This window comes from Ceratina calcarata, unplaced genomic scaffold (genome assembly GCF_001652005.2).
Source record: "Ceratina calcarata isolate Rehan_Ccalc_2016 unplaced genomic scaffold, ASM165200v1 scaffold517.2, whole genome shotgun sequence".
In the NCBI taxonomy this organism is placed as follows: domain Eukaryota; kingdom Metazoa; phylum Arthropoda; class Insecta; order Hymenoptera; family Apidae; genus Ceratina; species Ceratina calcarata.
The window spans coordinates 310579-323534 of record NW_017176301.1 but is presented as its reverse complement, the minus strand read 5'-3'; the positions used below and the strand labels follow the sequence as shown (position 1 = coordinate 323534).

The window sequence follows — 12956 nt, the reverse complement described above, 5'->3', positions numbered from 1 at the left end:
GTATAAGACATTGTTACGTTGAAAATATGAAAGATTTTATTTTTTCTGTTTATTTAAGGTGACAGCAAACGAGCGATGGATGAATACACGTCTGAGATATTTCTCGGAGGGCACAATACAATCGTGGTACATAACACCTGCGAGGATTCTTTATTGGCTAGTCCGATTATTTTGGATTTAGTCCTTCTGGCAGAACTATGCTCGCGCATTACGTTCAAAGTCGCAGATACGGACGATGGATTCGCTGAATTTCATAGCGTACTTTCCATACTGTCGTACCTTTGCAAAGCACCGCTAGTGCCTCGCGGAACACCGGTTGTGAACGCATTATTCAGACAACGAGCCGCGATTGAAAATATTTTAAGAGCATGCCTCGCGTTGCCACCGGAGAACAGTATGTTACTCGAGCACAAAGTTAACTTTGTTAAACGAGCTTGAAAAGGGAATATTACATCTTTAAAACTAAGGGTATTGTTCGCGAAGAAAGAAACGAAACAGTATTATCATTGAAAAGATGACCGTTCCAGAACATATTTTATTTACCAGATGACACCAGTATTAACAAGAAACGCTTTACATTAAGTAAAACGAGTATTGTCAGATACTATGGAACTGTTATACTTTTATAGATTCTTAATCTGTTGATTATGATCTTTGATACACGAGAATATTGTTTATATTAGATTGCCATAAATATTCAATAATATATAATTGTGATATATACATATACGTATTTTCTGAAGACGAGTATAAAATATATTTTTACAGTAAATAACGCAGAGTGAAACGTCGTTATGGAATATATATATATATATCTTTTTCTAACTTCTGCAAAGTTCCTTGTCATTTAACATTTGCATAGTCTATCTCGAGTTTATCACGCGGGAGAACGTGATCTTTTATGTTAAAGCACTGATGCTGATAGAACTCTTCTTTAAAATACCCTTAATGTTTTTAAGTATGTTATGCCACTTAGAAGTGGAATATATAGTATGTTATAAAAAATGCACGTTATAAAATAAACGTTCATTGAGAAAAATGTGTTTTCATTTAACTGTTTCAAAAACCCTTAAGATTATAAATTATTGTCAGGACCAGACTGTGTGAAATTGAAATTTGGATAGAATTTCTATTTTTTCATTGTGATAGGGATTTAGCTCCTGAGATTCTAATTGGTCTAACTTGAATATTTTTTGCATATTCAATTTTCATAAAATTTAATCTACATGAAATTTTTCAAGTTAAATATCCATTGAAATTAATAAAAACTTCTTCGTTAATTGAGTCGTTTATTTCGAAAGCGAAGCAACTCTAGTTTTGAAATAAATTCAATTTCATAGCGTAAAACTCATACCTTATTATTCAGGAGTTCGAATTACTCGCGGTCTGTGCATCGGCACTTGCACGATTACTGAATTAAAAAATCATAAAACAATCGAGTTTCAATTTGCTCGTTACGATCGGATTTCAGCGGTTGTGCTTTCCGTATTAATTGATGTTAAATCGAATTTGCGACTTGATTCACGTTCCGTTTTCCAAGTTATACGGTGTCAAGCTGGCCATAACAGATAGGATCGTGGCTGCAGCCATTACAGAGCACGAGCAACGTCATAGCTGGTCGCGGCTTCGGTAAAGGAATTTCAGAGGCACGACACGACAGTTGAACGTGGCATCAATTTTCGTTCGCAGCTAATAGCAAAGTGTTCACGAATTGCGCTCGTTTCTCGTCGCGGAACTTGCATCTTATGTCTCTCAGAGTGTGATCTATGACGGGTCCATTGTAATAACAAGTTATAGAGAAAATATCCTATGGTTATCGAGTGCCTGGTCATGAATTTCGGAAACTGTAGAATGCCTGTTGTGTAGGCCGAAAATAACGTAACGCCACAGGCGCCATTATATTGCGCCACCTGGATATCGTTACGAAGAAATTCCCATCGAGCACAGAGTTTGGAAAAACTTTTGAATAACGTTATTGCTCCAGCCCGCTAAACAGTATTCTGTCAGGTGAACTAATGAATTAAAGAATCTAACGCAAAACGCATTGATCGCGTGCGCGGCATGTTTAAACGAAAGGGCTTGGACCCGTTACGATTGTATTCACTTAACCTCAATTTTAAATGAAAAATGAGTACCTGCAGAGCTGAAAATATCATATTTTTCTATTTGCCTTATGATGAAAACATGCAAACACGTTCATTCTTGAGAGGAGAAAACGTGAGTATCAGTAGTAACACAAATTTAAGAATCTGAGAATACCAACAACAGCATATATTACAACTAATATCAACATTATTACATTCCAGCTAAACTAGTTTTTGACAATTTTGTGTGTGTCTACAAGCCAATAAACTTGTAATATTGGAATGTTCTATAGCTCTGTACAAAATTATAGAAGGAAAAAGAAGTATCACAGAGATAAAGTATAGAAGTAATGTTACAAATAGGATAGATTATTCTTTCTGTTAAAGATCAGGTAAGTCAAATTATTAATCCTCCTTGTGCTATCCTACATTTGGTACAGCCGATCTATTTAATCTCTCTTTCATTTAGGTCATGAAAGTTTTGTAAATACAGGCTTGAAATATAATGGAAAGATCTTAAATTATTGAATCGAAGATGCAGCACATTGAAGTTAATAACAAGGATCATAACTATAGTGAAGTAAAATTACATAATACTTCTAATAATATTAAAAGTGAAGGCGACAGTGATGTCAAGACGGTGTATAAATCGAACAAATCTGGATTGCCGACAAGCAAAGAACCGTTCGGTCAAATTAAGAATATAAACGAATTAAAGAAAATCACCCCTCGCGTCAAGCTGCTGTCGCACGATGCGAACAGTCTGAACGAGTTAACTAAGATCTCTTTGCACAATAAACAATCTGCACAAAAGAAGCTGTCGATAACGGAACGAACGAGGGAGGAATTAAAAAAGTATTGTAGGACTTGCGCCGGGTTGAAAGTTCCGCTGGTCGACATTTTTAGCGAGAAGGGTAATCAAATGAGATTGAGCCAACAAATTAAACATCTGGAAGAAATAAATCCGTATGACAGTTTGTCGACCCAGATGTGTATGGACTGTATATGCGATTTAAAGATGAGTTATAAATTTTTTATGCAAATAAAGAAGGCAGAAGTTAAACTGAAATCCATTCACTTTACTCTGGCCGATACTGCAACGAGGACTGTAGCAGCGAGCAAAGTACAGGCGACGGGATCTACGGAGAAACAAACCGAAACGATTGTAATTCACGACGATATAAGTCCGTCTACGAGTAAAGAGAGCGAGAAGCCGACAGCACCGTCGAGCTACGTATCTACGAGTTGTCCCACGAAGAAAGAGGAAGTTGAACAGATGTCGAAAAAAGAGAAAACTACAGTGGAACCTCAGAAATCTAATGTTAAGGATGAAATCGAGATATTCGAAGATATGGTTATTAACATAAGCAGCGATGATAATGACTCGATTGAAGAATTCGATCCAGACGATCCACCATTTCAACCTGACAGTTCCGATGCCGCGGAATCCGACGATGAACTCGAAACACCGAACGCCAAACGGCGGCACATCCAATCAAAAGAAAACATGAAACAATTCGTTTTCTTTTCTGATAACAATTTTGTTCTAGACAAGAAAATTAATGTTTCGAATCCAGCTTCGTACAGGTATGACACTGGCCTGAAAACGTACGTAAAAGTTAACAAAATGGATGGCAACGATTGTTCTGTCGCGTCGCATGCTACCGCTAAAACCGAAGTTGAGAATGCGAAAGAATCAAAACAACCGAACATATTGAAACGTCGTTTATTATCGCAATGCAAAAAGGAATCTACGGAAGAGGTGGAAAATGATTCCGACAAGAACTACAAGGATTTTAAAGTACAAAAATTAGATGTAAATAATTCGTTAAATCTTAGTACCAGTCAAGAAAATGGTATCATGTACGTTACTGTAAAAGGCTCAAAACCGAACGAATTGTTGCTAGTGAAAGTGAAGAAGATGGACAAGCCAGTAGACAAGAAAGATGAAAAATTCATAGGGAAGAAAGGTTTTGATATTACGCCAGTGGAGAAGATTTTAAAACGATACGAGTCACTGGCCACGAAGGAGAAAGATTTATTTCCAGAGCGAACGAAAAAGGCGGAAATGAGAGAACAGATTATAGAAGAACAAATAGAAGAATATAAAAAGAAACGGGAGAAGGTTTTAGGTGGGCATAATTCTATATCAGAATCCTTAAAGCTTGAGGAATCTCAGAGTCGTTATTTCAAACGCAATGAAAGTCAAGATAAACAAAAACCGATTACTAAAGTTGACAGCGATTCGGCTCCTGCTGCCGAGAGCATGCAGATTGATAAAGACGACAGTCAGTTAGACAATTCGATTATCACAATTGAAAGCGATGTCTCAGAATCTGTAGAGTCGGTCAAGGAACTGTCGCCCAATGACAAATCCTATGCGAATACTGACGAATATCTGTCGCGTTTGTCGAAACTTAAATTGAAATGGGAAGAAGCCAAAAAGAAGAAGGAGTCTCTTCAAAAGGAGCTAGACGAATCTTACACCGAAGGGAACATAGAAAAATTGGCTAGGATCTTAGGAGAGAAGGAAAAGAATCTGCAGGATTTTCAGGAATATTTAAAACAACGTAAAATCGTGATTACGAGATTGAAGAACGAAGATATAATCTCGTTGTACGAGGACAGAAACAATGCTATATTTAAGAATAATTTACCCGATTTAATAGACGAGAGTCATCCGTTGGATTATATTCCCGAGGAACATTATTTGGAATGCGATTATTGTCCACAGACGTTTGCCTCGAAAGAAGTTCTTGAAGAACATTTAAAAAGACACGATTACAAGATCATGCACTTCTGTGAAGACTGTATGGAGGAGTTCCCGACGAATAAGGCGAAACGAAGTCACAACGTGATTTGTATAAAGAAATTGTTATGCAGATACTGCGGTATAATGTTGGACTCGAAAGGGAAGAAACGTCAGCACGAACAGAAACATTACGACAGCATGTTCGGACAGTTGTGCGACGTTTGTGGTGAGAAATTCAAACATCAGAGCACGTTGGATCAGCACGTGAAGACGCAGCACATGAGTTGGGAGAAAATATATCAATGCCCGAAGTGTCCTAAGAAGTTCGCATTCAAACAGAAGCTCAGCTTTCATTTGAAATCTGTCCACACGACGCTGAGAGCATATCTGTGCGAGGATTGCGGGGCCGATTTTAAGAACCCCGCAAGCCTCAGACACCACAGAATACGTAAACATCAACCCGTAGGTAATAAAAGAGAGTGCCAAGTCTGTCACAAACTGGTACCTTTCTACAGCCTCTCGAAACATATGCACACTCACAAGGCGTATACCATTCAGTGTCCCCATTGCGATAAGATGTTCAAAAATAGTTCTACTCTGAAACAGCACGTGAGAATCCACGAGGACCAACGTCAGTATCGGTGCGACACTTGCGGAGTTGGTTTCAATAGAAGGGACGGTTTAAGGCTGCATATGAGGGTGCACGAGAAATCTGATAGCCGAGGATTGAAAGAGTGTTCGTGTCAGGTGTGCGGCGAGAAATTTCCGAATCAGTCAACGCTGGTTATACACAGGAATCGAGTTCACAAGGACGGTAGACAGTACACGTGTCACATATGCAACAGGTCGATGATCTCCACCAGATCACTGGAATGGCATATGTCTCATATTCACAACGAATCGCTACCTAGAGAAGAGGTGGACGGGTCGTCCACGGAAAAGAGAAGGGCGTCCTGTCATCATTGTAACAAGACGTTCAAGACTGAGATGATTCTGAGGACACATATCAAGAACACGCACATGGAGAAAGATCCCATGAAGTGTTTAGACTGCGAGCTGACGTTCACTTCCGAAGTCAGATTGAGACACCACATGATGGTCACGCACAACAGACTGGAAGGAACGCTACCGTGTCCGCATTGCCCGAAGAGGTTTGTGAACCAGCTCAGACTAAAGACTCACATGATATCCCATTCTGAGGAAAGGCCGTACACCTGTGAGATTTGCGGTTTCAATTTAAAGACTAAGATACAGTTGATCAAACATCATCAGAACCGGCACAGCGACGAAAGACCGTTGCAGTGTAGATATTGTCCATGGCGGTGCAAGCAAGTTAGTGCCCTTGTATGTCACGAAAGAACACACACCAACGAGCGACCGTACTCTTGTAGCGTATGTAGGCAACGTTTTAAATATTTAGGTGATAAAAATAAGCACGAAAGACGACACGAGAGTCTAGGGGGATCGGGATTCAAGCGGATAGTTCTCGGTCGAAACATAAAATCAAAAGTGCAACAGGACTCGTCTTGTTCCGATCAGGATCAAGAAGCTTCGTCGAATACCGAGGCTCAAGCTGTCGAAGGCGAATATCAAGAAGAAACGAGTGAACAAGCGTTCGAAGAAGAACAGATAGTCAAGTTCGAGGAACAAGAAATTGTGAAGTTCGAAGAGCAAGAAATAGCAGAGGAATACGAACAAGTATACGAACAGGTAAGAATGATTGCACGATTAAGCAAGGAAGATTCGTATGTCCTGTTCTTGTAAAATTGAGTTCTCATATGTTCTCAGGAGTATGAGGAAACGTCTAGGGAGGCATCGGACGCAGCGGATGTTATAATGAACATGGAGGATACCGTTTATACCGAAGAGGTGACCGCGGAAAGCATTGAACCTGCAGAAATTATTACGGACGAGATAATGACGAACGAGATATTACAATCTGGTGCTGTGGTTCATTTGCAACAAGAGGACGACTCAGGAAAAATACAAGTGATACCAGTGATGCTGTCCTTACCCGATTTATCTGAAACGAACACGGAGGTCAATTTAGCCACGGCATCCATTATGTATAATAATTAAAACTGATATCGCATCTTCTTCTATCATCGATGTAAAAAGAGAAATAAGAAACGTACATTTTAACATTTTGATTATATACTTTCAACAGCAACTGTTTATTTGGGACACGAATATTATATGAACGAGAGTAACTACTCAGATCACATTCCTCGTAGATCCGACTTAAACATATTCTAAACGTGTATATTTCCTTTTCCTATATTATATACATGTTCGATTACACTAGAACAGGCATTAACAGCTGCAAAGTATATTTCTATGTACACTGTTATATTCGTTGGCATGGATATATCTATTGATTAGATCTAAATCAGAGTAAATATCCTGTTATTTATATAGGATTATTGCACTTTTTGTAAAGACATGAACAATTTCTGATTAAAGCTGAACACTAGCATAATGTATGATTAGCCTATGCCTGTACTGGATAATTAAAATGATATGCCCAAAAGTCAAATGGGTTGTCCATTACATAGGAGTTTTATAAGATTATATTTTAACGTGTGAAAAATACTTATTAAACATCTCAGATTTAGAATTGTAAAAAAAATTAACAAGTCAAGTTATCACCTTCGTTTGTGCTCTTCGTTAAATTTACGTTCTATTATAAATATCACTGTAGCAATGATAGAAAGTATTTTGTACAAATCTATATAAGAAAATGATTAAGTATTTTACTTGATACAAATACAAAGTTTCATTATTAATAAAACTGACATCGTGTTTGTATAATCGCATACCTGCTCATAAATCTATTTACGATTGATTGAGATCTATCATTATCCTGTTTTGCTGTTCTTCCATTCGCTGACACTTGTTATATTCCTTGTTGTTAATATTTATAAGTATTGCTCATCTTTTAATTTATCGAAAACCATGCATTTCGTAGTTCATAAATTATAATGAGTTAAGGAAAAGATTATTAACGTTTTCGGTGTTCCCTGCGTACTTTATGTCCTAAGATTATTCTTGTATCTTTATACACATACTTAAAGCTTGAAGGGAAAGTTGTCGAGTTTCGTATTACACGACAAGCGTTTATTCAAACGGAGATTAAATATAAGCGACATTCGCGTCATGTTCTATAATGATATATTAATTTTTTAAAGTACGATTAGGTAAAAATTTTGATTGTTCAGTGTTCGTCGCGTTCAAATTTATTACACTTATAATCATGACGATAATTTTTGTATACAGTTCATTAAAGGATTTAAAACTCACTCTTGACGTATTGCATAACTATTTAAATTTTTATTCATGGTATGTTACAATAATAAGTTGTACAATAATGTTCGGTTTCTTTTTTTTACTTCCAACTCATTTGTAAGTACTCACGTTTCACCGTGGCAATAAAAGAATCCATATATCTAATGTTTTATAAAAATTCTTATAAATATTCACGTATTTTCATTATAGACAAGTGCGTAATCTCGTTAGATCTTCATTAAAATTGTACAGAATGCTTTTCACCGTAAAATAATGTACTATGTGTACATTGTTAGTAATAGTTCGAGTATTAATAACTGTGTTACGTTCTTATAAAACTTTTGCACGTAAAATATATATATGTATATTTGTATGTAAAGATATAAAATTAATGTACACGTGTATGTACATACATTAGAAATAAATGTAAATAGAGATTAATTTTACCTAATTCAAAGACGAATACTGAAGTCGCTATACAAGAAAAATGTACAAATATACAAATTGTATAGTAACATTAAAATTACGTTAATTTCTCGTGTTATACTATTAGAAATAGTTCGTTTAGCTCGAGGAAAAATTTAGTTTTAATAAGCTCTAAAGATCATTGCAATAAGTTTTCATTTATCAACATTTCGATAATATTGCGCAAGTACGAACCACGCCTTAGGTGACATGAAACCGTCCGGTGGACTCTCGCCTGCTTTTGCCAGACCTAGAAAATAGTATAAATTGATAAATAATAAGTATTGAATTCTATAAAAACTATGATACACGATACGCACTGCGCATTTTAGTTCCCGATATAAATTCAAAGTCCTCTTTCCGTTTCTCATCGTAAAAAGCCATTCTTTTGTGTTTCTTGTCGTATGCTGCAACTTTGAACGGTATAATTTCTAACGATTGCAAGCCCCGGGCCATCGCTAGAACTCTGGCACCGTGGGTGGGATCATACAAATTTCCATCCGGTGTCGCATTCCTGTTCGGATGCGGAATACCCGCTGGATCTCTTCCTACGATGTAAAAGTTGGCACCCGCGTTCATTCTAGCTTTCGCGTGCCACTGTACCTGATACCGAGCAGAATAGATTATACATATATCTAACTGTCGTTTTAATTAATTCGTTGCGCGTGATCACAGTCTTTACCTCGACTGGCCCGGCGTACATCATTGGGCTCGGAAAAATTGCTAACAGAGTAGAATTAGCGTCTAAAACGCCTTCCGTGAATATAGCTTCGTGCTGCAGAATTCTTGTATGCAATGGTACGTCGTCGTCTTTTGTCCAACCGCCCAGAGGATGTAATAACAGTACAGGATTTTTAAAACCCCTTTCTTCTAATAAACGTTTCCTCGTATTCTATTAGGAAGAGGGGAACATTTTATATACACGTAAATTGGCGCAGGCAATATCAATACTTTTTGCACCAAGCCACAGAACATGTATAAAATTAGTGAACGTACCTGCATTAACATCGCGTGACCGTTGTGTATGGGATTTCTAAGTTGAAACGCGAACACCGCGTCGGCTTTCATTGTTTTACACTTCGTTCTAATCTCGTTTGGTGTTAATCTATATTTATCTAGGCCATCGAGCCACTTGATTCTTTGAATAACTTCCACGTCTCCGCCTACTAACCAGTCTCCGGATTCGTAAATCATTTTAACGTACGGATGGCTTAAGTTGTTGGTACCGAACTGCCAGCCGCATCGTTCCTCTTTTCTGTGAAAGAAGAACTCCGGCCTACGTAATATCGCGAGATTCTTGTTGTTGTGTTTCAAAGTAAAAGCTGAAAGTCCATCTAAACGCTCTTTATCCTCCGTACGTATCGCGAGAACTATAGGAACAGATTGATTAACTTCCTTGTCACCGTCCAGTAGACATTTCAAATGCTGAGTCTGAAAGTATTTAACAGGTTTATATCTGTAGTGATAAGAAATTTTTATCAATACTTTTATATTATTTATGATTCGCGTTATTCGCGATAAATACCTGAAGATATTGGTGTTCTCTCATAAAGCCGGTAAGAGGCGCGGCCCAGCCTTCTGCTAGAACCTGGAGCCATTGCACATCTATTTCGCTTATTTCTAAGCTCTGAAGCGTGGCTGCTTCTGTTTTCGCAGAAGGTATCCGCGGTTCTGGAATGAACAACTCCCTTATTGGCATTGAGGGTTTTTGTAGTACCGGTATAATACACTGTTTCTCCAGAAGATCAATAACGGTCGTGGCTGATTCTTCTGGAGTACAGTCCTCGGTGGTTACCACTAAATCAGGATTTACTGGCCTCTCGTACATTTGATCTATCCCAGTAAAACCTTTGATCGTCCCCTGCCGCGCTTTCTTGTACAATCCTTTCGTATCCCTAGCCTCGCACACGTTAAGAGGCGTGTCGACGAACACTTCGAAGAACGGTAGATCCGACATTCTATGAATCTGTCTCGCCATTTGTCGGTCTTCCTCGAACGGCGACACGAAACTGCATAAACAAATTTGGCCGCTGTCGGCAAATAATTTAGCTACTTCCGCGACTCTTCTTATGTTCTCTTTTCTATCCTCTTTGCTGAAACCAAGGTTGCAGTTTAAACCACTCCTTACGTTATCTCCATCGAGTCCGTAAGCAGCGATTCCGTGATTGACTAATATAGCTTCGACTTGGAAAGCTATCGAAGTTTTCCCTGCCCCCGAGAGACCAGTCAGCCAGACTGTACAACCCCTGAATCCTCTCACGCTTCCTATCGCTTGTCCACGTTTTGCTCTTGAAACGTGATGTGCCTGTTCTGACACATTGCTACAGGTCTAAACGGAAAGCGGAGAAGTACATATAAGATTCATTGAAAACATCTCGTATTTTTATTAAACGAATAATCATTATATTTATAACATGAAACAAAATCAAATCCATACAACTGACATTCCATTCTCGTTTGTATTAATCCAGATTGAAATACGAATTTAAAAAGTTGAAGTATCACAAGATAGACAAAGTAGTTTTTAAAACAAATGCTGACGAGTACAGTGTGTTCTTAAAATTCTAAACGCTAAATCAGATCATGCACTATAAATGTATTTTAGTTAAAACGTACCGTCATCATTCGTTTATTTGGAATTTCAGCAGTTTCCTCTGACATGATTATGTTATTCCACTTTCGTCGTACAATATACGTGGCACTTTGATCAGGCGAGATAATTTAGTGTGTAATAAAATATTTCTGGAAAATGGTTATTTTCCGAGTGTCAGAAAATAAATCTTATTTGTGTAACGATAGTTACAGATCTTTTAACTGTCGTCATTAGTAGTAAGATATGTTTAAATTGGCGATAAGACGCGGACGTGTTACAAATTCGTGATAGCGAGGCATGTTTTTAACAATACTGTACGAAGTACGATGGTGGTGGTATGAATATGAATGAAGCGAAACCAGTTCTAGATGGTAGCGCTTCGACCAACGTGGCATGTCAACCATGTCAACCGTCAACTGGTAATTGTAATAAACTATTCATGTGCTACTTTTAAAAATCTACTGTGGATGCCAGCGACCGTTTTACCTAATTGTGAAAGTAGAGACCGACTGTTTTGGAAATTATGATGTATATTATCATACTTAAAACTTTACTGTAAAACTTTGGGGCGTTCGATTTGTAACCTACTTTTGCTACATGCATTTATTTTTTATCATTGTCGAAAGGATTTAGGTCATTCATTTACCGTTGAAATAAGTACAAATAGTCATTTCTAAATCTCTTTATTTCCATTATGTATACATTTACGATAGAACTTAGATTTTTCTTGTAATGTACTTTTGATTCTTAGAAACGTTATTTATTATGTGTTCTACACATATATGTCCTGTATTCGGATTATCAGGAAAATAATACGTATTGAGATTCAATACACTTTTCAGATTGTATCTCAGAGTTACAGAATACATAGGTTCTCCAATAGGTCCAAAAATATCATCTATATGACCTAGCAATTTATATTTTACTTTTACATTATTAAAATCTGTATTGACTATGAACAAAGGTGTCCCAAAATCTAAAAGAATGTTTGGTGAATGTGGTTTTACAATCACTGTATTGAGCATTCCAATAATACTAATAATTTTTCCAACAAGATGTTCACCCTTTGCTTCATGACACTCTATCTTTAGTTCTTCAAAACATCTGTTCACCCTATTTATACAGATATAATATAAATCTGATATGAAACCCAGTTATAAATATTAAATGTAACTTACTGATCCATTTCAATCTCTTCGAAACTATTATTGCGATTAATTTTTATCTATGTACTTATATTAAGCAAACTGGTATGATTCTCTTGTGTACAGCTTTTCTTCTTCAAATATCTTGGGTCATAATGTGAAGTTCTTACATGCTTAGGAACAGAATACCAGAGAGGTCAAATAAAATACAAAATCTAATAACTGTATACTCGTGTCACAGGCTTCTCATTGGTCGTCTTTTTTATAAACAAAACAGAATGTTCAATTGTAACGATAATAAAAAGTTTAAGAAATATAGCTTTTAATGAGTAAAAGAAGTGTCCAGTCAGTATAGGTTTCAGAAATCAACGATACTTATTTTGATTATACAAAACGTAAATGTATTTTAGTTTTCTTGGAACATATAAATGTGTCAAACTCAAGGTACCAAAAATATTGTTTGAACTATGATGTTCTATTAAATGTCAGTACTCATTACCTCAACTCCAACAATATTTTTATTACATTTATAAATTATGTAATAAATTCAGTATGATATAAAATTGAATATTATGTACGGTTTATATGTCCATCTATTTACATTCGGATATTCAATTTTTTTAATATTACTT

The 12956-nt window shown here is 36.8% G+C and overlaps 4 protein-coding genes across 5 annotated transcripts in view; 2 read left to right on the top strand and 2 right to left on the bottom strand.

The window, feature by feature from the left end:
- The window catches only part of Inos (Inositol-3-phosphate synthase), a 5210-nt gene extending 4171 nt beyond the window's left edge, over positions 1 to 1039 (top strand). Inside the window, 1 exon segment of the mRNA XM_018030187.2 lies at positions 32 to 1039. Coding sequence (XP_017885676.1) covers positions 32 to 438 — 407 coding nt within the window. The 3' untranslated portion in view covers positions 439 to 1039.
- A 498-nt stretch (positions 1040 to 1537) lies between these two features.
- On the top strand, positions 1538 to 7366 carry LOC108628345 (uncharacterized). Its single transcript, XM_018030184.2, has 4 exons — positions 1538 to 2217; positions 2307 to 2476; positions 2554 to 6546; positions 6625 to 7366. Exons 3-4 carry the CDS (start codon positions 2620 to 2622, stop codon positions 6913 to 6915), a joined length of 4218 nt encoding a protein of 1405 aa, XP_017885673.1. The 5' UTR covers positions 1538 to 2217; positions 2307 to 2476; positions 2554 to 2619; the 3' UTR covers positions 6916 to 7366.
- An 890-nt stretch (positions 7367 to 8256) lies between these two features.
- Papss (3'-phosphoadenosine 5'-phosphosulfate synthase) lies at positions 8257 to 11653 on the bottom strand. 2 transcript variants are annotated; one of them, XM_018030185.2, is made up of 6 exons: positions 11203 to 11653; positions 10112 to 10915; positions 9583 to 10017; positions 9269 to 9478; positions 8907 to 9189; positions 8257 to 8836 (listed from the first exon to the last, which is right to left on the bottom strand). In XM_018030185.2, the coding sequence occupies exons 1-6, from the start codon at positions 11245 to 11247 to the stop codon at positions 8742 to 8744; spliced, it is 1872 nt and encodes a 623-aa protein (XP_017885674.1). In that variant the 5' UTR covers positions 11248 to 11653; the 3' UTR covers positions 8257 to 8741. The 2 variants fall into 2 exon arrangements, with proteins under 2 accessions (XP_017885674.1, XP_017885675.1); XM_018030186.2 differs by lacking the exon at positions 11203 to 11653 and having other exon boundaries at positions 10112 to 10595; positions 10715 to 10807.
- A 192-nt stretch (positions 11654 to 11845) lies between these two features.
- Positions 11846 to 12950, bottom strand: LOC113464760 (uncharacterized). Its single transcript, XM_026816459.1, has 2 exons — positions 12358 to 12950; positions 11846 to 12292 (listed from the first exon to the last, which is right to left on the bottom strand). The coding sequence occupies exons 1-2, from the start codon at positions 12363 to 12365 to the stop codon at positions 11896 to 11898; spliced, it is 405 nt and encodes a 134-aa protein (XP_026672260.1). The 5' UTR covers positions 12366 to 12950; the 3' UTR covers positions 11846 to 11895.
- Positions 12951 to 12956: the final 6 nt, after the last annotated feature.

What these genes read in the sequence shown, in the direction of transcription:
- LOC108628345 (XM_018030184.2), top strand. Translation starts at nt 2,620, where the DNA reads ATGCAGCACATTGAAGTTAATAACAAGGATCATAACTATAGTGAAGTA. An exon ending in ACGAACAAGTATACGAACAG is followed by an intron (nt 6,547 to 6,624) that starts GTAAGAATGATT and finishes ATATGTTCTCAG; the next exon opens with GAGTATGAGGAAACGTCTAG.
- Papss (XM_018030185.2), bottom strand. Translation starts at nt 11,247, where the DNA reads ATGTCAGAGGAAACTGCTGAAATTCCAAATAAACGAATGATGACG. An exon ending in TGTACGCCGGGCCAGTCGAG is followed by an intron (nt 9,190 to 9,268) that starts GTAAAGACTGTG and finishes GCTCGGTATCAG; the next exon opens with GTACAGTGGCACGCGAAAGC. An exon ending in ATCGGGAACTAAAATGCGCA is followed by an intron (nt 8,837 to 8,906) that starts GTGCGTATCGTG and finishes ACTATTTTCTAG; the next exon opens with GTCTGGCAAAAGCAGGCGAG.